General features: G+C 43.2%; 1 protein-coding gene across 1 annotated transcript in view; it reads right to left on the bottom strand.

Annotated features, from left to right (window-relative positions):
• The window catches only part of Col4a4 (collagen type IV alpha 4 chain), a 128,753-nt gene that overhangs the window by 17,102 nt on the left and 85,276 nt on the right, over positions 1–26,375 (bottom strand). The window contains exons 31-45 of the mRNA XM_026785746.1: positions 25,593–25,763; positions 24,882–25,025; positions 23,207–23,314; positions 22,184–22,365; positions 21,293–21,356; positions 20,167–20,241; positions 16,000–16,107; positions 15,351–15,458; positions 7,913–7,984; positions 6,383–6,511; positions 6,176–6,289; positions 3,987–4,142; positions 3,232–3,249; positions 3,078–3,167; positions 1,894–1,902 (exon numbers count right to left, since the gene is read on the bottom strand). Coding sequence (XP_026641547.1) covers positions 1,894–1,902; positions 3,078–3,167; positions 3,232–3,249; positions 3,987–4,142; positions 6,176–6,289; positions 6,383–6,511; positions 7,913–7,984; positions 15,351–15,458; positions 16,000–16,107; positions 20,167–20,241; positions 21,293–21,356; positions 22,184–22,365; positions 23,207–23,314; positions 24,882–25,025; positions 25,593–25,763 — 1,548 coding nt within the window. The remainder of the gene's footprint in view (positions 1–1,893; positions 1,903–3,077; positions 3,168–3,231; positions 3,250–3,986; positions 4,143–6,175; positions 6,290–6,382; positions 6,512–7,912; positions 7,985–15,350; positions 15,459–15,999; positions 16,108–20,166; positions 20,242–21,292; positions 21,357–22,183; positions 22,366–23,206; positions 23,315–24,881; positions 25,026–25,592; positions 25,764–26,375) is intronic.

Here is a 26,375-nt window from a genome sequence, read left to right as displayed (position 1 = left end):
CTGTGGGAAGTCCAAGGACCACCCACCTCCATCCAGGTCTAGTAAGGTGAGCATCCAAACTGCCTAGGCTCCCACAAAGCCAGTACGTGCAGTAAATTCTAATTAAAGAAATGTTGAAAACCACACCATTTGGTTAGTTATAATTTTCTCAAAGTTCATGCAAACGTGCATCATGGCTTTAAATAGCAAGAACCAAGGAACAAGACTGTCTGAGGAACTCTGGCCATGACCACCGAGTAGTGAGCCACACAATACTCCCTGTGCCTTTGCAGAATGGACCTCACGTCTTTAAGCTGCTTGGAAGTGAATCTTTCATAAAACATGTCATGAAATTATAAGCAACACAGGCCCAGAGAATTTTTCACAATATGTCCAGTTTAATGTAAAATTGGACTTTGCCGCAAGGCTACTGAGAGAGATACACAGGAATGCCTCCTGTTTCCCTGAGATAAACTGGACCTTTCCATGAAGAGGCCAAGTCGGGGGAGCTTGGCTGATTCACTGTCTGTTGTTTGTTTTAGTTGTTGTTTTGGCTTTTTGAGGTAGCATCTCACTATATAGTCAATGGCATTTTGAATCAAACAATCTTCCTGCCTCATTCTGCCCAGTGCTAGTATTACAGAAGTTTGACACCTAGTCCCCCCCTTTTGACTGGACTTTAGGTAAGGACTGATATATTATCTTTAAATGAATATCAACTTATCACACAGAGAGGGCAGAAATAAAAATTCAACATCTCACTTTAATTTTAAATTATGAATATTTAAAATAGTATTTTTTAGAAAAGTTTTCGTCCTGTTTTTCTTTACCTTTGATAATGTAGGAGCTGAAAGAAGGTAGGTAAACATGTCTCTTCTAGAATCCCTAAAGTAATTTATGGGTCTGTTTTCAGGGTAATTTCTTTGGGGTAATAACAAATACTTGGAAAGAATAAATGCACATTTTCATAATTTATTTCTTTTTCCTCTTTTTGTTTTTTGGAGTGAATTGGGCTTACAGTTTTCTTTTAATTGTATTGTGTGGTGTTTGATTGCATGTATGTCTATGAGCAATGTACAGGCCTGGTGCCTGCGCTTGCCAGAAGAACAACATCTTCCCTGGAATTAGAGTTAAGAACAATTGTGAGCTGCCATGTGGATGCTGGGAATCAAACCCTGGTCCTCTGGAAGAGCAGCCAGTGTTCTTAGCTACTTAGCTATTGAACCCTCTCTGCAGCCTCCTTTTTGTGAACTTTTGAGAAAAGGTCTCATTCTATAGCCCAGGCTAGCCTTGAAGACATGGTAAATCCTCCTGCCTCAGCCTCAGTGTTGGGATTTCATACATGAACCACCACCACCACCACCCATTCCTGCTTTTCACCTTTTGAGACCTTTTTTTTTCATTCTCTTTGAAAACGCCAGATACAAAATCACACATTGCTTCTGCGTGACAGACTATTGTGTGAACATTTTATTTCTAATACACAAATAAATTTGTTCTTGAAAATGGACTTGCCTCTTTGTGGGTCTAAGGGCTTATCTTTTAGTAATGTTGATGTTGCTCATTTTGGAGGCATTGTAAAAGTTTCCATTGTAGGAATCCTAAGAGGAGCTGCACTATTGTGGCTTGTGGCATCCAACAATGAGAGAACTTCTGCTGAGCTGAACTTTTGTAACTGAGCTGGAATTCTGAGCCTATCTCACCTTGACACCTTCTAATGAGGGCCACCGCCAGGACCCTAAGATGAGATTTGCTATGGCTGCAAAGAAGCCAAGACATTAAAACGATGACGCCAGATGCCCCATCTACACAAAATTGCAGCAGCTTAACTCACAAACACAACGAAAAGGGAAAACGCAGACATGACATGCAAATAGAGTCCGGGGAAATTATCCATTTCACTGCAACCCTTACCTCTGCAGCCTGAAGAGGTCCAATGCAGAAATGCAAAACGAGGTGACGGTTTTCACGTGGTGAAGAGAAAATTGAGATTTGTGAGGGAGGACAGAAGTGAAACCAATGGCTGAGAACATAAATAATCATTTGAGGGAGCATCGGTGACAAGCAGAGTGACAACGCCGTATTTACATAAAGCATCTGCATCATTGTGATTGACAGAAGCCATTATGATTTTGCACTAATGGAGTGTTCATCTTCACAAGGACTTGAAATGAGGCTCTCTTGAGGAGCTGACAATGCTGGCTGATTTTCTATGGCGAATGTGTCCCGAATGAGTGTGTATAGGAATTATGGCACTAAAAGGCTTCTGAAAATTCTGTATTCATTTGTCACATTTCATAGATGATATATGCACAGAAAGGAAGCAAGAAGAATCCCAGTACCAACCTTCCGTCAGGCTGTACTGTGACCCCTGATGAAGTAGGGTGCTGTTTGTGCCACAAACATTGCAAAACATTCTGAATTATCACTGCAAGGATACTGTTTGGTGATTATTTTATTTTATTTTTTGGTTTTTCGAGACAAGGTTTCTCTATAGCTTTGGAGCCTGTCCTGGAACTAGCTCCTGTTGACCAGGCTGGCCTCAAACTCACAGAGATCCACCTGCCTCTGCCTCCCGAGTGCTGGGATGAAAGACATGGGCCACCACCACCCAGCTTGTTTGGGGATTTTTAAAGACACTCACCTTACATGCATATGTCTGTGTGTCCTTTCTCTTCCCAATTCATCATTATGGCTACAAAGTACTGGCTACATACCAATTAGGTCAAATGACCTCCCATCCCATAGGAACTAATGTACTTTTCAGAAAATAGACAGCTATTGAAATCTGGGGGCAAGAAGTCAACACAGAATTCTAACAGTAGTCAAAGCCTCCTTTGTCTCATGGGTGAAAAGCACACAGACATTTATTCCTTTATAAATAATACATCTGACATCAGATCTTAATTAGTAAATGTATTTGTTCTGAAAGTATATCAGACATGAGATTTGATGGGGCAGTCTGAAACAAATATATTCTTTATATCAGATGAGCTTAATTTGAAGCAATGGTTTCTGAAGACTGACCCTCATAGTAACTACTTAAATGGGGGGCTATCTGGGCATGCCTTAGGAGATGATGGTCATCAGAAGCTTACCTGGAGGGCCTATGGGCCCTTTTCTTCCTGGAGGGCCAGGTAGTCCCTTCTCTCCAGGTGCCCCAGGAAAACCAGGTGGCCCTGGAGGCCCTGCAGGCCCTGTGTAAATGGATAGAAGGGAGAATAGTCAGAAGAATAGGTGGCCCTGGAGGCCCTGGGAATCCCATTGGTCCTAAAGAAAAGATAATGATGAGGGTGTAGAAGTGATGTTACAGTGACTATAACTGGTTTAGCATCTGTAGAGTTCTGCTCCAAGAAAGAGCAGGGCAGCGTCGGTGTGAGGGAGGTGCTTTGCCTTATTTTGAGACATGGTCATGCTCTGTAGCTCAGGCTGTCCTGGAAGGCACTGTGCAACCCAAGCTGGTTTTAGACTCATGACGATTCTCATGTGTCAGCATCCCATGTGTTGGGATTCCACACATGAGCCACCACCATGCCTGCCTAGTTTCACTCCTTAAGTGTGGCTTCTACATTTTTGAACCACATGTGTAAGGTTTCTTAAATTTCTATTGCTCAGTTCTGGTACAGATGCATTCTTGATCTTTTCTAGCTTAGTTGTTTATTTAAGATAGGTCTCATGTACCCTAGGCTAGCCTTGAACTCACAATATTGCCAAGAATTATTTGAACTCCAGATCCTCCTGCTTCTACCTCCCAAATGTTGGGGGATTACAAGAGAGCACCACCACCCAGTCTGACATGCTAGGCATCCAACCTGGGACATTCTACCAATTCTGGCCCATGTGTCTTTCTTTCGATTTTTATTCCAGCTTGAGGACTTTTAAGAGGCAGCCAGGACATCTTAGAAATGACATCATTGTTTACAGAAGAAATAGGAATGACCTCAGACCCTTAGAGTAAGGTAGAGAAGGTCTTCACACACTACCGAACGAACAGCCAACACTCATACCTTTCTGACCATCTTTGCCATCACATCCTGGGGAGCCCTCACATCCTGGAGGGCCTGGTGGGCCTCGGGAACCAGGTGGTCCAGGCAAACCACAGTCACCTGGATCCCCTTTCAGAAGGCTCACATTCCCGGGGGAGCCTGGAGGCCCAGGTGCTCCTGACACAGGGAAGAAGCAAAAACATTCTTTAAGTCAAAGACAAAGGTGAATATTGGTGACTTGAGAATGTCTTAGGGAGTTAAATACAGTGATTTGCAAACAAGGCATGTAGAGAATCAGAAAACTCACCAAGGCCAGCTGGCCTGGGTCTGAAAAAGCCTGGGATAAAACCGGACTCTCTGAACATAGCAGACAATGAGGACTACTGAGGACTCAAGAACAATGGCTATGGGTTTCTGATCCTACAGCAAGTACTGGCTTTGTAAGAGCCTAGGCAGTTTTGATGCTCAACTTACTAGACCTGGATGGAGGTGGGGGTTCCTTGGACTTTCCACAGGGCAGGGAACCCTGATTGCTCTTTGGGCTGAGGAGGGATGGGGACTTGATTGGGGGAGGGGAAGGAAAATGGGGGGCGGTGGTGGGGAAGAGATGGAAATCTTTAATAAATAAATAAATAAAAACCAAGAAAAACAAAAAAAAAAGAGAAAGAGAAAAAAAAAGAAAATCAACATTATCAGAAGTGAAATACAAAATGTATGTCATGGGGTCCAAGCCAAGTAAAGCTTGGTTAGTAACTGTTAAACTAAATAGACCTCATTTCTTCTGAAACATTTGGAAAATATCAGCTAATGGTTGATATCTTCAATCATCTCATTGTTTTGACTGGTTGAATGGATGGATGGATGAATGAGTGAATGGATGGATGTATGGATAGATGAGTGAGTGGATGGATGTATGGATGTATGGATAGATGAATGGGTGGATGGAAGGATAGGTAAGAGGGAGGGTAAGTAGATGGGTGATTAAATGGACAGATGGGTGGATGAACAGACAGACAGATGGTTGGATGGATGGATGGATGGATGGATGGATGGATGGATGGATGGATGGTTGGATGGATGGATGGGTAGATAAATGAGTGAATGGAAGGTTGGGTGGGAAGGAAGGTAGGTGAATGAGTGGTTAAATGGACGGATGGACGGATGGACAGATGGATGGATGGATGGATGGATGGATGGATGGATGGATGGATGGATGGGTGGTAAGGACGATGTGTGGTTAAATGGATGCATGGATGGATGGATGATGGATGGAAGGATGAGTGGATGGAAGGATGGGTGGTAAGGACGGTAGGTGGGTGTGTGTGTGAATAAGTGAGTGTATGTATAGATGGGTGGGTCAGTGACTAGATGGTTGGCTGGAGAGATTAGTGGGTGGGTGGATAAATGTATGGTTACATGAATGGCTGGGTATATGAGTTGAAAGTTGAATGAATGAATGTGTGGGTAGATAGATAGATAAATGGATGATATTTTAAGAAAGAAGATGTAGCTAGTGAGAAATAAATGTGTCCTCAAAATTATAATCTTACTTTAAAACAAATATCTGTACATAACAGTGAGCTGATCGCAACTTATTGTTACTTAACTTCTGCAGTTTTTACTCCTTTTATTTTTTTATACAATCCCACCCTTACTAAGGTGTGTGTCTCCACATAAGAGTTCTATGAGCCAGTGGGAATGTGGCTGTCAACAAGGAAGAACCCATGACTGACCTATGCTCTTTATCTGTAGCCTGACCCACCTAGTCTATCTTTTTTTTTTTATCTGCTAACAACTTCCATAATCTGGCCCATCTCTGTGCAGCAGTGAGGGGCAAAAGGCACTGCTGGTGGCCCATGTGAAAGCTTTCTGTGGCTCTCTAGGCCTGTGGGCGGGTGCTGGAGAACAAGGAAGCACAACTCTCTCCTGCGGGGCACTTGCTGCAGGCATCGTCCATCTAGAGACAAGAAATGTTTGGTCCACTTGTGTGTACCCAAGCAGCTGCAGTCTGTTGCAGCCGACATAGAAGAGTGAGCGGGCGGTGTTCTGGGCCTGGGAGATACTGCTGCCTGTGCTGCTACTCCGTGCATCTCACTTAATCCAGTGGGTAGAGCCACTTTGGCATTTCTTAGGGAGATGCTACATCCGTATCTAGCTAGCAGTTTCTAAGGAAGAAACCACTGCCATCTTGTGTCGTGAAGCAATCGTACCTCTTGGGCCATCAGGGCCAGGAGGTCCCCAGTCTCCAGGTGGACCTGGATCAGGAATGTCACCTTTAGCAGGTCTTCCTGGAGCACCTATGCGACCAGGTGGTCCTGGTCTCCCTGGGGAAGCACATGTTCATCCGTTAGCCTCATCACAACTGAAATGTTTGGAACTAGTTCTCGAGGAAAGATTAAAAACATGCTGCTTCTTACCTGGGGGTCCTGGGAGGCCTTTTTCTCCAGAAAGACCTGGGGGAGAAATTCCTGGGCTCCCAGGGTCACCTCTCTCTCCCTTTAGCCCAGGCATTCCCATGGGCCCAGGCGGACCCATTTCATGCAGACCTTAATGATAAAAACAGCGCCAGTATGGCATCTTTGAATTTATCCCTGTCACCTGAAAAGGACCCAGCCCTCAGCAGCAGTATGGCAGAGGAAATGGTAGGTTCTGTCGAGGGACCAAACTCTGGTTGCAATGATTCTCTAGTTCCTGAGCCCCATTTCTTGCTTATCACCTGACCTATCACACTGACCAACCACAGGTTTGTTTTCTTTTGGGGTTTTGTCCTAAATTTTAAGAAATATTAGTTTCTATACAGTTTCACAAAGCAAAAACAAAAACAAACAGAAAATTAAAGGAGATGATTATACATAACTCAGAACAAATTGCTTAGAAAATTGCTTAGAAATCTGAGTGAAGACTGGTCTACCATAATTTGAAGCTTCCCATTGAAAGGGGAGAGATTTGGTTTCTTGGAAGGGTTGAATATTTAATAAGACCAATTGAAAGAACCACGCAGCAAATCTTAGGTGACCTAAGTTACTTTTTGAATATCCAAAATCCACAAAGATTCTGTCTCTCTCCAACAGTAGAGTCACGCCTAGCTGTAAAATCCTTTTTTTTTAAACAAGTATTCAAATTCACAAGTTGGCATCAGCTACTATGTCTGATGTAGGCTATTTTAGTGGGGAAAATTATACAATAGACATATTTTAATGGAATAAGCTAAAACACGAAGTTGAAGATTAACCCGTCTGGGATATCAAAAATAACCCCAAGTTGGGAGCTGGAGAGATGGCTCAGCAATTGAGAGCACCCGCTCCTTTTCCAGAGGCCCCAAATTTGACTCAAAGCACCCATGTTGGACCACTCATAAACCATGGCCTGTAACTCTAGCTCCAAGGAGAACCAAGCACTCGGGCTCTCCCGGCACCTGTGATCACACGCATACGACCCCCACATAGATGCACATAATTGAGAATTATAAAAATAGATATTGAAGAAACTCATGGGAAATGATTCAAGTAGTTTTTCTTGATGGTCACAGTAAAGGGATGCCAACACTATTAATTAGATTAGTGCGATTATAGTGTGACTGTACCCACCACGCTACACTTAAAAAACAAGCAATGTATATTTTTAAAAAAATAACAAGATTATTTTTTTATAACATCTTGAAATCTGGTCCCATTTCACAAGAATTCAGTGTATTCAGTAAACAGACCTAAGCAACAACATGAAAAGTATTATTAACTGCCACTCCTTTGAATCAAGTTTTCTTAAATGTCTTTTTGCCTATAAACCAACCATCCACAGATAGAGAAATAATTCTAGCACTGTCTCTTTGCTCCACCATTCTTTTCAATTCACCCCAGTCCTCACGACTTGAGGAAATACCATGGAAAGATTCTACTTCATCCCTCAGTCCATGGATCAAAGTTTTATCATCAGTGGATCTGTCTTACCTGAGGTACCTTTGGCTCCTTTCTCACCCTTGAGACCGTGCAAGCCGTTCAGACCAGGAGACCCGGGGGACCCTGAAAACACAACACAGGTTCTGTGTCTCAACGGTTAGGCCAGCTATTGCTTACTAGTTTTCCTGGTCTGGCTACAGTATGATGCCTACACCAGGGGAGAGTGAGCCAAAGGCAGGAAGCAGACAGATCTCAGGTCAGCATAGGGACCAGAAGCCAGCCTGAGAGCTTTTCAGCACCAACATTTGCTGAAGATGTTTTTTCCAATAAGAAGACTTAACAGATACATCTCTTTGGCTTGTTTTGTGACTAACCCATGATAGTCTAGAACTGCCACACTTGGGTGCAGGAAGTGACCTTTGGTTTGATGACGATAAAATCTATTTAGGCAAGGATAGAGATTGGATGGCAGTAAACCCAAGCTCAGTGCTTCCCAGTTTGAGTCTTCACTTTCCACCAGTGTGTTCTGGTCCTAACTCCTTCTAGATTCAGTCACGGTAATGACGCAAAACAGCAGGATGATTCGTGCTGCGGTGTGTGGGGACGGCCTGTTCTCCTTGGTTTTCGGTTGGGCACTGAACAACACTGGAAGACAGACCTGTGAGTCGAGCTCAGCTCTAGCTATCTCTCTGCAGCTATTCCTTTCAGAATTGCCCTGACACTTCCTTATAGCAACAAACTGACTTTGTGGTGGTCTCTCAGTTCAAGCCTTATGCCCCCACTGATGTCGGTACACATGGAATTAGACTAACCAAGAGGCATTTAAGTTATCTGGAGACAACTATGAGCCAGACTTGACTTTAGTTACTATCAGACACATCCACTGGAAAGTTTTTCTTAGGGTTCTCCATCAGTAAATGCTGGGTTGTGTTTAATGTTTCCAAACAAGAGGTTTCTAACAGGCCAGCATGAATTTGAGACCAGGACTGAGGAGGCAGAGATGTAAGAAATATCGTAGAGTCCCTCGAGTGTGCAGAGCCCGGCCACACGCAGTCCCGTGTGTCTTGTCCCACTGTGTGATCCTAGGAAGGAAGCTTTCTCAGCCTTTGGCCAAACCCAATGACCCGCCTAGCTCATTGCTGGACTTTCTATCCGTTAGCTGTCCTTTGCCACCCAGAAGGAAGCCATCCTCCACACAGCTCATTCACCTAGATTAGCATTCTATTGGTTTGTGACAACACCACACTGATCTCACGTGACCAAATGTACAGGAAGTACCCATGGTCTCTCCATAGGGCTTCTTGGATGGATTGCCTCTGCCAGGCTGTCCAACAACCATGCCTTTGGGCAGCCAACTTCCTGGCTCACGGGTAAATCAGACCCCAAGACCAAACTCTACTAATCTTTCTATCCCACAAGGAACATAATTTCTACACCTCATAAGTATCAAGCAGATGTTTGTAAAAAATAAAGAAAGGAGTACGAGGGTTGAAGAGACGAGAGAAGGCTTTGTTTAAAGAGTAGACTAAAGTTCTTGAACTCTGCTTGCCTGCCACATTTTTTTTCTAATATATTTGTGGAACAAATACAATTCCCAGAAGTTAGAGATATCTTCCTGTGGGTAAATAATCCCAGGGCTGGTTCCACGTTGTTTGGTAAAGCAGGTTCTCATGGAGAACCCTGATCGGAGAACAGCATAGTTATTGACTCCAGTCTGTTTAATATCGGTACTTGAAACAGACACCCGCTGTTCTCCTTCTCAGATTGCAAATTCATATTGATTCCAATGAGCCATGTTTTCTTGCGCCGAGAAAAAAGATGGGGGGGGGGCGGGAATGTGTCCTTATTTTCCCCAAATCTCTTATTTTCTAACTGCTTTTCACAGCCCTGGCTTAGCTTATTTTCCAGTTCTCTTCCCTATTTTATGAGCCAGTATTTCAAGTTTGCACCAAAAGAACACAGCGACCTTCTTCGCCTGCCAAATCTGGATATTTATTGCAATTTATCTAAAATGATAATAAATTTTTCGAGACTACTTTGCTATGTCTATGTGTTTTGATCTCCAGTGTTAGCCACCAAGATTGATGGCCAGGGGACTTGGCTAAAGGAGAACTGTCCTCACCTCTGCCAACTCTCCATTGTCACAGCCACATACCCAGATCCTGGGCTGTCACAGCCCAGCCCCTTGCCATTGTTGAACTGGCCGACCCTTATGTGACCCAATGTTATCTTTCTAAATTGAATGCAGCTACATCTGGGTAGGGTTTTCAGCATAATTTCCCCCTTTGACTGAAAGCTTTTATCAATCCCATCTCTAAATCAGAAAGTTGTTCATGCATAAAATATATACAGTGCAGATGAAGGGCAATTAGGCAAACAAAGCACATTCCTGGGTAATGAGGACTTTTTATTCACCTCTCTGATAGTCCTTCTGTTTAACAGCCACCATTTAAGGCTGCACCAGGCTGCACTCAGGGACCAGGATGCTCATGCTCCAGTCAGTGAAGCTAACCTCCACCCCAGCACATGGTGCCTTCTCTCTGTATTAGAGAGTCCACTCGGTGCCAGAATCCCCACTCCCAGGTTAGAGCTTTGTGGGAAAGCCAGAAAAATGTTATTCTGTACTCCCAGGTACTGGCAGGGCTTAGATTTTAAGGGGGAGACCAATGTGCTTTTGCATGTCTGGGACCTTTAGCATTGGAGTCCACATCCTAAGACAGTCCCAAGAAAAACGAGGCAGCTGGCCACACTCACGTTAAGGTTGATGGACAAGAGAAATCTTCACAGCTATAGGCAAAGGTTGAAAAGCCTTGAAAACCCTTATCAAGAACAGATTCTAAAATAAGATTAAATTAAATTTTTTTTCTAGCAAATACACGAGTGCCTACTGAAAGGATAAATATGGCTTCCTAATGCACAGAGTTCCATCTCCCAAGAGCATAGCTCATGACAGGCATTGAAGAGACAATGAGTCACAAGAAAGACATAATCCCTGACCTGACAGGACAAAGAAGCAATGAAATCTAGTTTGCTAAGTGCTGGGTGAGAGACGGGAGAATAATTCAGTTCCAGAAGCTGGGGGGAATGTAATGTTGCTCTGATTGTCATGGCCCTCTGATGGAAGGCATTTTCTTTCTCATCAAAGGCATTTGATAGTACCTTCCAAAAGTGAACTCCTGGGGCCAGGAAAATGGCTCAGTCAATGCAGTGCTTGCTATATAAGGATGAAAGCCTGCATTTCATCCCCAGAGCTTATATGTTTAAAAAAATCTGGGTGCATATTTGTAACCCCAGCACTGTGGGAGCTGAGACAGGTTGATCCCTATAGCTCATTGGCCAGTTATGGTCCAATCCAATGCTCCCTGAGGCCAGCAGTGGGTCCAGTCTATCACTCACTGAGTTTCGGGTTCAGTGAGTCTCCAGTTAGTTTTGTCAACCTGACACAAGCTGGAATCACCTGGGTAGAAAAACTTTTTTAAAAAAAAGATCTTGGTTACAAAAAAAAAAAAAAAAAAAGCATATTCTATGAGAGTGAAAGACGCTGCCTCAAAATAAATAAATAGGTGGAAAACAGCCAAGGAAGACACCTCTGACCTCTGATCTCCACCCGCACGCAGGCACAAGGGCAGATGGACACGGATACACACCCCTCTCCACAAACGGAAAAGTGAAGTATGTCGCTCGCCACCAGCCATGGCCACACAGCAGATAACTCTCAGTAGGTTTTCATCCTCCTTGTGTTGTGTGGATGTACAACGAGAAAGACATGTTTCCCTTTTAGAGAAAGCATGTAGTTAGAAGCCAGCAATCACGCCGCTTGTATAGTGTGTCTAAGTTAACGTTTAATTCTTACTGGACACAAGCAGGACTCAAAATTCCATACAGTCTGTGTACGCAGAGCAAACAAATCAGAGTTCAGCAGCTGGTTTGTTCAAAGGAGAGAGCTGGTTCCCCTGACTCACTCAGAACATATTTCAAATATTTAGTTTCTCTGCTTAAAGTGTTTCTGCTGGATCCTGCTTCATTTTTTACATCAATACAAAAAACCCGCAACAATGGATTTATGCTAAGATGTTTTGAGTTTTAACAATGTATCCCACTGTTTTGTTTTGTTCCATTTGGCTGGATCATTTACTGTGTCCTTTGCAGTGAAACAGCGTCCCCGAGTGGTAGCAATGAGGCACTGCAGCAAGGATCTGCAGAGGGAGTAAATGCCCCTTGATCTGTTTCCTCCCAAAGCCTCTCAATGCACAACATTGGGTGGAAATTGGCAACTCCTTTAAAGGAATTTTATTATGAACTAAGTTCACACCCATTAGTTGTTTTGGTTTTTTTTTGAAGCGATGTCATACTGAAGGTATTTGATAAATGTTCAAAAAGGAAGAAAGAACATATTACAGCCACCTGCAGGCACTCAGACATGCTCCCTGTTGTGTGCAATTGAAAGGCCGTGGAGTGAGAGCCCTTAACAATGGTAAATGTTTTCTCTTGAATCCCCAGCAAGTCCTTCCAGACTGGAAGAATGTTGATGTCAAAGAGGAGGCCAGGAGGTCTGCAAGGGTTGCCAGAGGCAGGAAGTGTCCACAAGCACCAACCAGAGGAAAAGCTCAGAACCACGGCCTTCATCATTTCGTGTGAAATATTAAAGCTGTCACACGTCTGGTTTTCACATTACTACAAATGTCAGCGGAGATGGAGACGATACCAAGAGACTGGATGCCCTAGCAAGAGCTTTTTCTATTATGTTATTTGGTTGCCAGCAAATGCTTGAGTGTGCCGGAAAAGGAGACCTTCCCCTGTCTGCAGCATTGCAGAGAAACACACCCTGCACTGCTGCTTGTGAAACACTGCAGGTCTCTAATAGCGGAGGAGTGAAGAGCAGAAAGGGTGAGAAAAAGCAGAATTTGGATTTTCTTTTTCTTTTTTCTTTTTTTTATTTATTTATTAAGGATTTCTGCCTCCTCCCCGCCACTGCCTCCCATTTCCCTCCCCCTCCCCCGATCAAGTCCCTCTCCCTCATCTGCTTGAAGAGCAATCAGGGTTCCCTGACCTGTGGGAAGTCCAAAGACCGCCCACCTCCATCCACGTTTAGTAAGTTGAGCATCCAAACTGCCTAGGCTCCCCCAAAGCCAGTATGTGCAGTAGGATCAAAAACCCATTGCCATTGTTCTTGAGTTCTCAGTAGTCCTCATTGTCTGCTATTAAGTCCGGTTTTATCCCATGCTTTTTCAGACCCAGGTTAGCTGGTCTTGGTGAATTCCCGAAAGATCATCTCCATTGTCTCAGTGTGTGGGTGTACCCCTCGCGGTCCTGAGTTCCTTGCTCGTGCTCCCCCTCCACCAGCAAAGCGTTTAATTCCAGGAGTGGTTTCTAACTCTTCTCCGAGGAAGTCCTTTCATTTTGACTAGCGTTTAATTCATGTGTATAAGCCACTGACCTGCAGACAGCTGGGACCAAAGGAAGGAAAGTGGAGCCAGAGGGACGTAACTTACCAGGGTGTGCAGAGGAAAACTTGGCCCCCACCCGCTGTTTGAACTACAGACCCCCGACTTTCTAACTACTAATTCACCAACCAAAAAATTTATTGTGTATCAACTGGTACCAAAGACATTTTTTTAAAAAAGGTCTTTTTTTTTTTAATCATATTCTGTTGGTAAGAAAGTCCTCTGCAGGTTTGTGCTAGAGCTATGCTCAGAGCACACAGACAAAGCGTTTGTCTAGAACAGGAGAAGCGGACCAATGAGAGGGGAGGAGACAGATGAATGTAAGGACATGAATGCTGTGGAATAATCCTTCTGTACATCGTGAACACGTGTTGCTCTCTTTGATAATAAAAAGCTGATTGGCTGATAGCTAGGCAGGATTTTAGGGCAGAGAGAATGCTGGAAAGAAGGGCGGAGTCAGAGCAGGTCACCAGAAGGAACAAGACATGCTGGAGGACAGGTAAAGCATGAGCCACGTGGCAACACATAGATTAATAGAAATGGGTTAATTTAAGTTGTCAGAGCTAGTTAGTAATAAGCCTGAACTATTAGCCAAGCATTTGTAATTTATATTGTCTCTGTGTCGGTTATTTGGAAATCAAACTGGTCACAATACTGATGACAAACTCCGCCTACCCATAGATATTTGTGAATAGTGAGTATTCTGTGCTGTACCTTGTTATATTATATCCAGACAAATAATCGGACCACTGTTGACTTTAAAAACCAAAAACTGCCATCAGGGCAAGTGTTTCTCTATCTAACAAAGAAAGCAAATAGAACAGTATGTGTGTTTATTTTCTGGAAAGCCCTCTTGTCTTTTCACCCCATGACCGGTATGCATTTATTGATGCAGACAAATGCCTAAGTCTTCGCCCTCGGTGTCCACCACTCTCCTATAGCTGAACGCTTTCTCAATCAGTGCCCACAGTGTTGGGAACATTTTTATCCTTTCCACTGTGCTTTGCTTTCACATAATGGGCTAACAAAGTTAAAAGCTGTGCTTCTGATTTTATCTACAAAAATGGAGCGTGCCCTATATGCTCTATAAACGTGATGGACAGAGAGTGCTTATGATATCCTGTAACTCAAGAAATGGGCATTCCTGCAATTCTAAGTTTCTAATCGCAACTAGTGCCTGAAAAGCTGAATGGCTACCAAGCTATTTCTGTTAGTTCAAGAACACCTGGGAACCCGAGTGCCGCCCTCCTGACCTTGTGTGACCACCACGCCCTTCTCGGGTTAGATGGGTGACCCCAGGGCCTCTGGGAGTTCTCTTTCTATCTTATCACCCAATGGATCTGTTCTGTCCAGCAAGTAATTTACCCACAGAGTTCAAGACTGATTCTAAAGGTGTTTTGCTTTCACTTTATTTATTTGTTTATTATAAAGGTATTTATAATAGCTTAATACAGACAAGCATGCCCTTAATTCTGAAATTTCTCTTTTGTGGGTATAGGAGATCACTACCTAATGCCTTCTTTACCAGTTCGCAGGGTTCAAATGCTTGCCAGCTCTGGTGCTGTGGTTTGGACATGGTCCGTGTCTCCCTAGTTCATATGTGAAACTCTGACTCCCATGTTAGGTATTAGGAGAGTAGAGACGCTTAACCCAACTGCTCTCGCATTGGAGGCCAGACCTAGCTCTTTTAGGAATAGCTCCATGAAGGCTGGAATCATGCATATTTTCTTTAAAATGACACCCAACACCTAACACAGAATCTAGGGCATAAAAGGAGCTTGGTTATCAGTGGAGGCAAAGGGGCAGGGTGCACAGAAAGACAAGCACCACACCCTCAGAAGAAATAGAAGGGGAGCAACCAAGATCCAGGGTGAAGAAGGCAAGCAAAGATGGGTGTGGCCTCAAGCCGTGGAAGGAGAGGGTGTTAGTGGTGGAATCCTTGAGAGATTCCCAATCAAGCAGAGCCACAAGTCCAGGAAAGGAGCAATGGCTTTGCCCCCCATGGGCTGGAGGTCTCTGGAAGGCTGGGTATTCTCCCTACTTACCTTTTACTCCCGGAGGACCTGGCCTCCCTAAACCTCCCGGGGAACCTCTTGGCCCAGGGTCTCCCGTTTCTCCTGGGTGGCCCTTCAGCCCAGGCATCCCTGGGTCACCTGGGGACAGGAGAGAAGATTTCGAGATAATGACCATAAGTAGCATTCCCTATGTAAGGCCACCTATGCTTTTCAATAGACCAGGGACACTTTTTCTTTCTAGATATTTTTAGCTCTAAGGAGACAAATGCTTAATTTCAGAAAGATACAGTTCGAAACAGTTGAAGTTGCCAATGATGAGTTTAGCTGGTTTTTTTTTTCCTTCCTGAATTGAAAGGAAAAGGATCATTAAGACCCTGAGCTGTGTATGGGTTATTGCTTTAGGGAAGGGAGACAGCCTCACAAATGACAGAGGGATGAGAAGAAATGGCCTGCCTGTTCTGTCAGTCACCTTCTGTGGCTGGTGCAGAGCTGCTTGGAGTAAAGTCGTTAGTGTAACCCTGTGAAGCTGGACTGGGTTTGGGCAGTGAAGGGGTAAATGTGCATGCCCTGTCTGGAGGCACAGTCAGGGAAGCGGAAGTCTCTAAGTAAAGAACCACTCTTTCCAGTACACCAAGTCACAGGAATGCTCAGGAATTTTCAAGGCCTTCTTGCAAGGTACCTGGATATCCTGGTGGTCCAGAAGAGCCAGCTTGTCCAGGTCTGCCCGGTGGTCCTCTAGGCCCATCACCTCCAGGAAAGCCTTGCTCTCCAGGGGCCCCAGGATGTCCTAAGGAAGGAAGAAAGGATCAAATTCCTATTAGGTGTAGAATGATCTTTGAAATGGCAGCTAACAGCCAACTTCTAGCCTCACTCAGTTGTGGTTTGTTTGTTTGTTGTTGTTGTTGTGTTTAAACTCTTTTCAATTGGTAAAAAAGACATGATTGAGGAAAATTTGATGAGGAAATTCCCATATTCCTCCTCACATCGTACCACAGAATTCCATCTGGACACCCACATACAAGTAATCTCCACAATTTTGTTTTCTGTCTCTAAAACTAGTATTGTATCACCAGCAGTTTTCCAAGCTTGTCATAGTTTATCACTTGCAAATAACTTCTTGATTCAATCTTATTTAAACTAATCAATCTAATTTCCCCTACCGCTGGCTATGCAAGTACTTCTAATTCTTTTCGCTTTTGTGAGTAGTGATCTTTATATACATATATAATCTCTTATTTATTCTTTGACAATTTCCCAGGTGTATGCTTTGATCATACTAACCCACTTCCCACCCCCACTCTCTTTTATAGATCTTTAACCATGTTCTCTCCTTTTGAACTATTTCCTTAGGAAAAAATGTCTCAGGCACAGAATTTCTTGGTAAATAGTGTGATATCTGGGCTTTTCTAAAATACATTTTTAAATTTTAAAGGATTTTAAAGTAAAACATAACCATTGTGGAATTCCATCCTGAAATGCTTCAGGAGGTATGCCTGAAAAATAAATCTTCCTATGTTGCTGAAATAACACTGTGGCAGCCAAGATAATTAATAATCAGTCCCAAAGATCATCTAAGGCTCACTACAGACACAAGTCCACTCCTGCCCTGTTGTGCTTATAGCAATCCTCACGAAATTCTACACCTCACAATTCTGCACATTGTGCTCAATGGGCCTCTTAAATTAAAATACTAAAAGATAAAAAAATTAAAGTCTCTAACAGTCCCTTTCTCATGACCGTAACTTCCCATGGAGAAGATGTTGGCTGCCCTCTATGCCTCCTAGAACAGGCTTGGTTTTTGACAGGTTACCTGCATTTGGAAGAAGGTACTGCACCTGCAGCCACCACCCACGTGCCACCTTCCCACCACCCTACAAACAGCACCCTGAGAATGAGCCATGCTCTCACTGAAGACTTTGGGTTGCTTGTCAGGGACCATTGTCCTAAAGATGATAGTAGGGACCATTGTCCTAAGGATGTTTGCAGAGAGCCCCACATCCCAACTATCTTGAGAACTGTTTGTTAATGGAACCACAAAAAGAATGTTTCTGCTTACACGAAAAACACCAAGTATGCTAACTGGTGACCTTTGCTACCCCGCCAAGTTTTTTCTTACCCCTACCGCCCACCCCAGGCCAAGTTCCTCATTCAAGGGCTATATAAACTGTAACCATTACCCTAATAAAGTGAGACCTTGACAGTTGAATTCTGCTTGGTCTCCTTCTTTTCTCTCGCCCATGATTCTTACAGGTAGAACTTCTACAGACCCTGAATAACTGGACCAGCTGGACGGGTCAGTTGCTAACCCTGTTTTTGGTCATTTGCAACTACCCTGGAGGTTCTACCAGGCCTCTCCTATCAGGAAGGGTCTTCCTCTTCAACTGAGTGTGCAGGGCAGATGCAGAGTGGTTCTTGCCTCAAGCATTCTCTAGGCCTTCAGTGTCGCATTGGGACTGCTGAGACCGCTAGCATAATGGATTGAGAAGCTACTGAATTCTCAGACCCTCCAGTGATCAGGTAGCCAGACTGCCCACACTCTCCTGTGTAAGCCAATCAAATAAATCCTTTTTTGTAATATAATATTATTACATAACGTGTGGGTATTATTACAGTGTAATAATATATAATCCATTGATTTTTATTTTATTTTTTTATTTTTTATTTTTTGGTTTTTATTCCCCTAGAGAATGCTGATTGCACTTTAAGTTGTATTTATTTTATTACTAGAAAGATGGCTATTTCCCCATACGCCTATTTACATGTATAACTTTGATTGAAATTTATAGTGAACCAATAGTCTATGCTGAAAAATCGATGGCTGAATCTTCAAATAAAATATACACCTTTGCATTTCCAAATCCATAGCAGGATAGCGTTCGTTACAGCACTGAACTAACTGATGCCTGTGCCTGCTGACGGATCGAATGTACTATCCCATGGCCCTGCTCTGTGTATTCTGATTGATCCCAAACACCTTCCTGCAAGGGACCCATGGTATCATTGTCAGGTCTAGCATGTATTCAAAATTGCACCCCAAAGTTGCGCTTGTGTTGAGAACAGAACTTCAGGAATAATTTGACCTGTATTTTTCTTGGAGATGAAGTGCACGGATGTGGTTAGAGTTGACCCAGTACAATCTTACATAATCCTGGACTCGCTACTCTCTATACATCCTCACGGAGGTCACTCTAGTACAACCTTACATAATCCTGGACTCACTACTCTCTATACATCCTCACAGAGGTCATGCTAGGGCAGTGCGAGGATTCCTAGCCAAGGAAAACAGCGTACCCAAACTCTGGGCTGATGAATAATAGAACCATTTTTTAAAACTCTAAGTTGAAGCCATAGCAAATAAGAAACCAGAGCAATTTAAACACTGATGACCGCAGGACACCCGGTCAAGCGGGGCAAGGCATATTGTCTGGGAAAACTTGACTTGGTATGAATTAACCTCAGATTTAGGGTCTTCAACTTTAAATACTAGGCCACGTAAAATGGCCCTCGTTTGTGCCATCTGTGCTACTTTGAGCCTGAAGATTTTATGTCTTCAGAGTTTATGACAAAACTGCCCATAAGCACAAGAACACATATTACTGTTTGGCTGACTTCACAATAGTGAAGTCACCCGAGCTGACGCTCTGTGTGGAGTTTTCAGTGCACAAGCGACTTTGATTTGATGTTCTCATCAGACAGTCTATTTTGGAAAACAAAACAGAGCTCCTGACAAATGGAACTTCAAGGTGATGCGTGGATGTCCTGGTTAGTTTTTGGGTCATCTGGGAAGAGGGAAGTTCAATTGAGAAAAAAGTCTGCATCAGATTGTCCTTGCAGGCAAGTCTGTGGGGGCATTTTCTTGATTGATGATTGATGTGGGAGGGACCAGGCCACTGTGAGTGGTGCTACTCCTGGGCAGGTAGCCCTGAATTGTGTAAGAAAGTAGGTTGAACAAACCATGGGAAGAAAGCCAGTAAGCAGCGTTCCTCTGTAGCTTTTGCTTTGCTTCCTGCCTCCAGATTCCTGCCTTGAGTTCCTGCCCTGACTTATTTTCATGTTGGACTACAAATCATAAGATGAAATAAACCCTTTTCTCTTGAAGTTACTTTTGGTCATGGCACTTTTCACAGCAATAGAAAACAAAATATGACAATGGCATTCTAAATACAAAGTCTTAGTTGGCAGGGAAACTATGTGAAGCCAAGCCTAGATTTAAGCCTAACCATCACTGACTGATTGCACTTGGGCAAAGTGACTTAACCAGCCACCAATAGGTGGCTGTTCACTCTGTCCATACAATGTATACGCCTGTGCATGTATCTTTTGCACTCTCCTGATTATTAACTTCAGATATGCTCCTAGCAGAAGAATTCCTGTGTTAAAAAGCAAGCATATTTTAAATATTGGTGCATTTTTCTACAGGGTCCAAACCAAAGTGCAAATTTCAACCTACCTTGTGTACCTGTGTGCTCCTTGCCATCAGTGGGAGAAAGGATTCCAGGATAACTTTCGCCATTTTAAATGACAGAGGTGGCAAAATAGTCTGAATTTTAATTTGTGGAATATTCACTTTGAATATCCAATATGAGTAGGCAGAAGGGAGTGTGTTGCTGTGCCGATGCTATTGGTCACAGGAGCCATTGTAGGAATACATTGAGGGCTCCAAGAGCCTGGTCCTGGTATACTTCTGGGTGAAGGATGCCACACAGAATTGTTTTGATACATACATTAATGGGCAAATGGTAAAGAAAATATTGATAGGCTAATTCCCAGTGATCACTGTAAAAGTAATTAAATTGTGTTTCAAATTAAGTCTTCTTTCTTAGAGTAGGAAAATGTGCATCTATACCTTGGTATCCAGGACTACCTGGCTCACCCTTCGGACCAGATGGACCACGCTGACTGGCAGGGTCGCCTTTGCTTCCTGTGAGTGATACAATACCAAGAGTATTAGTTAGAAAAATACTGTTAGGCTTCATATAAGTAACTTCCATGGTGTTTGTCTTCATAATCTCGCTTCATGTTTTCCTGGGGGCTTTTTAAAAACTATGTTTGATCCTAATGAAGAACAATAGAAATATAAATGGAAGATGTGATTTATGATTTTTAAAAGATTGACGCCATGTGTATGAATGTTTGGCCTGCATGTGTGTGTGTGTGTATGCCCTGTAAATGTCTGGTGCCTATAGGGGTTACCAAGACAGTCAAATCTCTCAATGTTGTTTGAAAACATTTAAGCTTTAATAACTTCAGTATATTTGCTTGTTTGTCTGTCAAAAAAGTAAATAAAACTTCTCTTTTTTTTTTAGAGGATCTTGACTTGTTAAGAGTACAATTTAAGTTGCATTTACAAGGCCATATAGTTATGAGCACATGGTAGGCTTACAAATAAAGTTTTATTGGAATGTCGCTGAGTAGTTGTGGCTGAAACTATGCCCCACAACATTAAAAAGAAATAACTTATGACGCTTTAGAGAAAAGAAAATTTTTATCTTTAATTAAAGGTAAAAATAATTCGAGTATATGTTACATCTGGCTTGAAAATTATTAAGTAAACAATTAATATCTGGTGGGGATTTATGTTCTGTGATTCTTACAAGTAGAATCCCAATAACCGAACAGAGGAAATCTGTAAGTGAGTGGCTGGTTCCTATGGAGCACAGGATTTCTGAGTCAAAGTGGACACTCTCTAGAAATGAGGATTTGGCCGGTTGCACTGGCTGCAACCGGAAAAGTGGTCTACATAGACAGCTTCTGAGACTTTCACAGAGAGGAAGGCTCATGATGAGCCTGCAGGCATCCCATCTAGGGGCCTTTGTCCCTGGGTGGAAAGCTTCAGTGTTCCTCTGTTGGGAAGAGTTGCTGCTGGATTCTAACTAGTGTGATGCACCTCATCCTTGAAAAGATGTTCACTCACAGGGTTACAACACCCAGAACTCTGGGCCTGACAGCTGTGAACATGTTCTAAGTCATACCTTTAGGTCCTCTTGCTCCATCATCTCCTGAGAATCCAGGGGGACCTGGAGAACCTGGATCACCCTGGTAATTAATGGAACAAAAATAAGACCCTAGTTGGGTTTTCCATGCAACGGCACAAACATGCTGTGGTTTTCTGCAGCCAACTTGGTGTTTGTGATTGACAATGGTAAGGAAAATGCTTGAAATATTGCTTACTGTATCTGTGTTTTACAAGCTGGTAAAACTCCTCCAGAATTAGAGCTATTCATCCCAGCAAGAAGCATAGAATTGTATATAAATGATTACCAAAGGGTAACTGTGTCCTACTATTTGAATTTACAGTTTGATCAAACCAGTTGACATAAAATAAAATATTGAAAGTAGTGCTGTGGCATAAATTTTAAAGATCCATTTTATTCCAAAAGATGGAAAGCCAACCACTTTATACATTTTCCAGGAGTGTGTTACAAGCTACTTCATTATATTTTTTGGTTTCTCAAGAGGAATGTTACTCATGATTATGAAGGCCAAGTACATTTAAAGTGAAATACATACAGTCTTCAAACAGATGGGAAGGCTTGGAAACCAGAGTTTGGGTAGAGTTCAGGATTTTTTTCCCCAATAAAGCATCAGTCAAGAGGCAAGTCTCTACAAGTTATTTAAGCCTGGGCTGGAATGTGTGAATCACATGACTTGCTCATCTACAGCAGGACAGCCAGTTCTGAGCACTGGCTGGAAATTTCAGTTATGTCATAAGCTTTTGGAAGGCTCCTTTTTTTCTTTATGCTACCTCTTACTCTCAAATAACCATAAATGACAAGGACACGTACTGGCAAATTATGAATTTTTGTGGGATCCCGAGAGCAGATAAAGTTTATTTCTTCTGTCTTATAGGGGCAGCTCCTCACCTGGTCACCTGGAAATCCTGGAAAGCCAATGACTCCCCTTAATCCAGGTGAGCCTGGAGGGCCAAGGGGGCCGGGAGGCCCGGGAGGCCCATTTAACCCAGGCGGTCCTCTGTGCAATCCAGGTACTCCATCTCTTCCGGGATCGCCTCTTCCCCCTTGCATCCCTGAACTTCCTTTATCACCTGTAGAGGTCGGAAGTGTTACAAATCCCTTGGCTGAAATCTTAGACTAAGTGGAGATAATATTGAATGCCTCGGTTCTACTTGTGAAAGATGAAGACAATGAAATTGGAGGTGTTGGCATCTGTTCAAAACCACATCTCTGTGGTTTCTGTCTTTGGCAGCCTCACTATGAAAGGAGCTGCTAGAAATAGACAGGAAGCCATGGGTAGAAGGAGGGACCAGACAAGGTCATTTGCTACAGGATATACACCTTACAAACAAAGAAGAATTCAACCCAGAGAAGTTAAAACACTTTCTCCTAATGGCTAGCTAAACAGAAACCTAGGACATAGCCAAGCAGATTAACCCTGAACTTGAGAAAGAAAACAATTTCAGTTGACAAAAATCCTTACCCTGCCACGTTTCAGAGGACTAGCAGCATGTCATCAGGATGCTTTTTAGAAAAATATGGTCCCTGGTAAGCCTAGATCTGTAGATTCAGGATCTGGGATTTAAACAAGATCCCTAGGGGGATTTATATACACACTCTAGTTTGAGAGAGACTGGTCAAAATGACACAGGCAGCCCCAGATATTCATGTCTGCTTTCCAAAACTGAGGGGGTTTAAGCCTGGAGGCAGTAATTTATGTATACCTTGTCTTGATCCCAGTGTGGAAGATCCACATCTATAAATACATATCAACTCCAACTATTTTTAGCATGGAAAAGCCAACATGTTACTGGAAAAGTTAGCAGAGTGTAATTACATTTCCTACTTTGTTATTAGTGGGTAAGTTGCCTAACATACTGGCTTGCCTGAATGATCTATAAAATGCCAACTTATTTGATAAGTATCATTTACCTCTCGGTCCTGGGAACCCATCATCTCCTGGCTGCCCCGTTTCCCCAGGCTCCCCCTTTCTGGAAATGATGACTGTTTCTCCTGCATCACCGGGAGGTCCTCTGTCTCCTGTAAATGTTATTTATATGAGAAAAACACAAACACATGCACGCTGCACATGTAACTCATCTTCCATGGCATGTCACCTCCTTTATAAAGCCCACCTACCCCCACTAATCTGTATTCACGGCTCCCTCAGTATCAGTCCCAGAGACTGAAAATTCCCCCCTTGTCACCACTTGTCCACTCCTGGGACCAGGATGCAGTTGGTACACTCAGTAAATCTGCTATATTTATCCCAAATATCCCAGGATCCTCTGTGAGTTAAGACATTTGTAATGTCATCATCCACAAGACTGTTTGCTCATTCTGTAGAAGCTGGATCATCCACACACCAGTCCAGTGTCCCTTTCTACCTCACAACCCTTCTTTCCCGGCTCCGTAAGCTAAAAGGACAAACACATATTTCAATCTGGTTCTCCACATGGGGACTTCCAAAAAGTGGGAACTGGGTCACACACCCCAGCTTATCTGGAAACACTGTCCTGCCCAAGCACTGCTGAGACTGGCTTAGTAGCCCAATGTGATGGGAGGGCCTGGTTAAAAGGGAATTCTGTGAATCTGTGGCTATAGCATTAGTAGTTTAACGTCAGCAGTAGGGAGACTGTTTATGGTGCCAGGGGCGTAGTTACACAATGATAATTGGCAAGCACTGTGGGGGGGGGGGATTTTCCTTAGAGAACATTCATTTTGGGGGAGTTTACAAGTGCAGCATTAGCCTTGATCCACTGTTTAATTCTCTGTGGAGTGACTAATAATGTGATCCGAAACACCTGCAAATGTCAATTGTCTTACATAGCAAAGAGATTTTTGATCCTTATCATGTTAAATTCCTTAATTCTGTGTAAATAGTTTATAAGGTAATAAAACAAGCAAACAAAAAAATAAGGACAGAATCAAAAAATAATGAGAAGAAAGCGTCATTTGAATAAAACTGGAGGCCATTTTGCCAGAGAGCTTGAAGAGTTGAAAACTCCTTCCAAAGACTGTCATGCATTGATTTTATTGCTAGAAACACTACTTTCTTTCCTGCAGCAGCAGCTGAGAGACCAAAGAAAGCATCTATGCTGTAAAAGGAAGCTTCTATGCTGTAAAAGAAAGCATCTATGCTGTAAATGGTTAAGGGGGGCAGGATTCAAAATTTGAAACCCTGAACAATATTTTATGAGAATTATATACAAATCAAATTTCATTGTCTACAACTGAAATTTTGTTGCAACTTTCACTTTTATCTTGGTCGTGTGTTGACTCTGGTGGTTTCGTGTGCCCAGGCCAAGGTGTATTGCTGTGGCAGAGGTCATTCGGCCTCCAAAGCCTGAAACGTCTTACAGAGAGTGACCCCCAGGAGAGTAAGGTCTCTGAAGCCCCGTGTTTATACATCAATGCATTAAGGACCTGTTGTTAGCATCTCCGACATGCGAGTGTTCATTTACCTTAGTTATATGTGATAAGATTGCAAGGCAAGGAAAATGAATTCCCAAGACACCATAGAACCAAAGAAATCCATTTAACATTTAACCAAACACTGGGACAAGCTCATACCGTCCTCCACCCCAGTGTTGTTAAACCCACTTGCCTTTGGCTCCTTTCTCTCCCACGTCTCCCTGAGAGCCAGGCCAGCCCTGCTCTCCAGTTTCTCCCTTTCTTCCAGGTTGTCCATCTGGGCCTGACCTTCCTCTCTCTCCTGGAAAACCACGGTAGCCAGGCGGCCCTGGGTGTCCTGGTCAAGTGAGAACATGGAGTTTTAGGGAAGCACTTTGAGGCTAGTGTGGTTCTTTCAGGTCCCTGGTCACCCAGTGATATAAATTCTGCCCAACATTGTATGCTGAAAGAAAGTCATTAATTTGAGTCTGACTCTGGTCTCAAACATCCGTGTTCTCCCACCCACTCCTCTTTCCCTGATCTATAGACCTAACGTCCACGCACTGTTGTTCTGGGGGGCCGGAGCCCACCATGTTTTGAGAGCACCAAGAGAAAGGACAAGGGTAGAGGAAGGGCCCATCCGAAATGAAATGTGTTATCCCTGACCTAGTGATATCATCTGTACTGCCTGGTCCTGTCAGCTGGGGTGCCTGGTCCTGTGAACCCCAACATGTCACCAGGCTTTTTCTCAACTTACCCACATCAGAACATTCTGTCACTAAATAGGCTAACACAGAAAAAAGAGCAGGGCCAAGCTAAGCTAACAAACACATTCTGTTAGTGTAAGTCTTGCCTAAGAAGTTTCGTGTGGCAGTTGAGTTGGAGTTGATGAATTTGGGAGATTTACTGGGAGAGCCCTACTCACCCTTTGGGCCTGGAAGGCCAGGTGGGCCATCATCTCCAGTGGGGCCTGGAGTCCCAGGAGGCCCTCGGAAACCATCTGCTCCTGGGAGGCCTGGGAGACCAGGGAGGCCCTTCATCCCAGCTGGTCCAGAAGGCCCCATGTCTCCTGACTGGCCTTTCCAACCTGGGGCCCCTGGGACAAAGCACAATAGCCCTGAGGCTGGAAAACTTAGAACTTTCTTCGAACATTCACAGGAAAAACACATTCTACAGAGCTTAAACTTGTGGCACATTAAACAAGAGAAAACAATACTAATCAGTTAAACTGACAGGAGCAACTCTGCATCTGCCTATAAATATGTTTTACTGGATGTTATGAAAAAGGGAGCAGAGATCAGCTGGATATTTATCCCCCTGAAAGGAAGAATGAAGATTGTACAGTTATAGTATATGTATAGTATATACATATACTATACTATATATGTATGTATATATATACTATGTATATGTATACATACTATAGTATATACATATACTATACTATATACTATATATAGTATAGTATATGTATATGTACAGTATATAGTACATGTATAGTATATATGTTCTAAGAGGAGAAGAGGATGAAGAAGAGGAAGAAGAAGGAAGAAAAGGAGGAGAAAAAAGAAAAAGAGGAGGAGGAGGAAGAGAAGAAGGAGGAGGAGAAGAAGAGGAGGAGGAGGAGGAGGAGGAGGAGGAGGAGGAGAAGAAGAAGAAGAAGAAGAAGAAGAAGAAGAAGAAGAAGAAGAAGAAGAAGAAGAAGAAG

This window comes from Microtus ochrogaster, linkage group LG2 (assembly GCF_000317375.1).
Source record: "Microtus ochrogaster isolate Prairie Vole_2 linkage group LG2, MicOch1.0, whole genome shotgun sequence".
Lineage (NCBI taxonomy): Eukaryota > Metazoa > Chordata > Mammalia > Rodentia > Cricetidae > Microtus > Microtus ochrogaster.
This window is presented reverse-complemented; position numbering and strand designations above follow the sequence as displayed.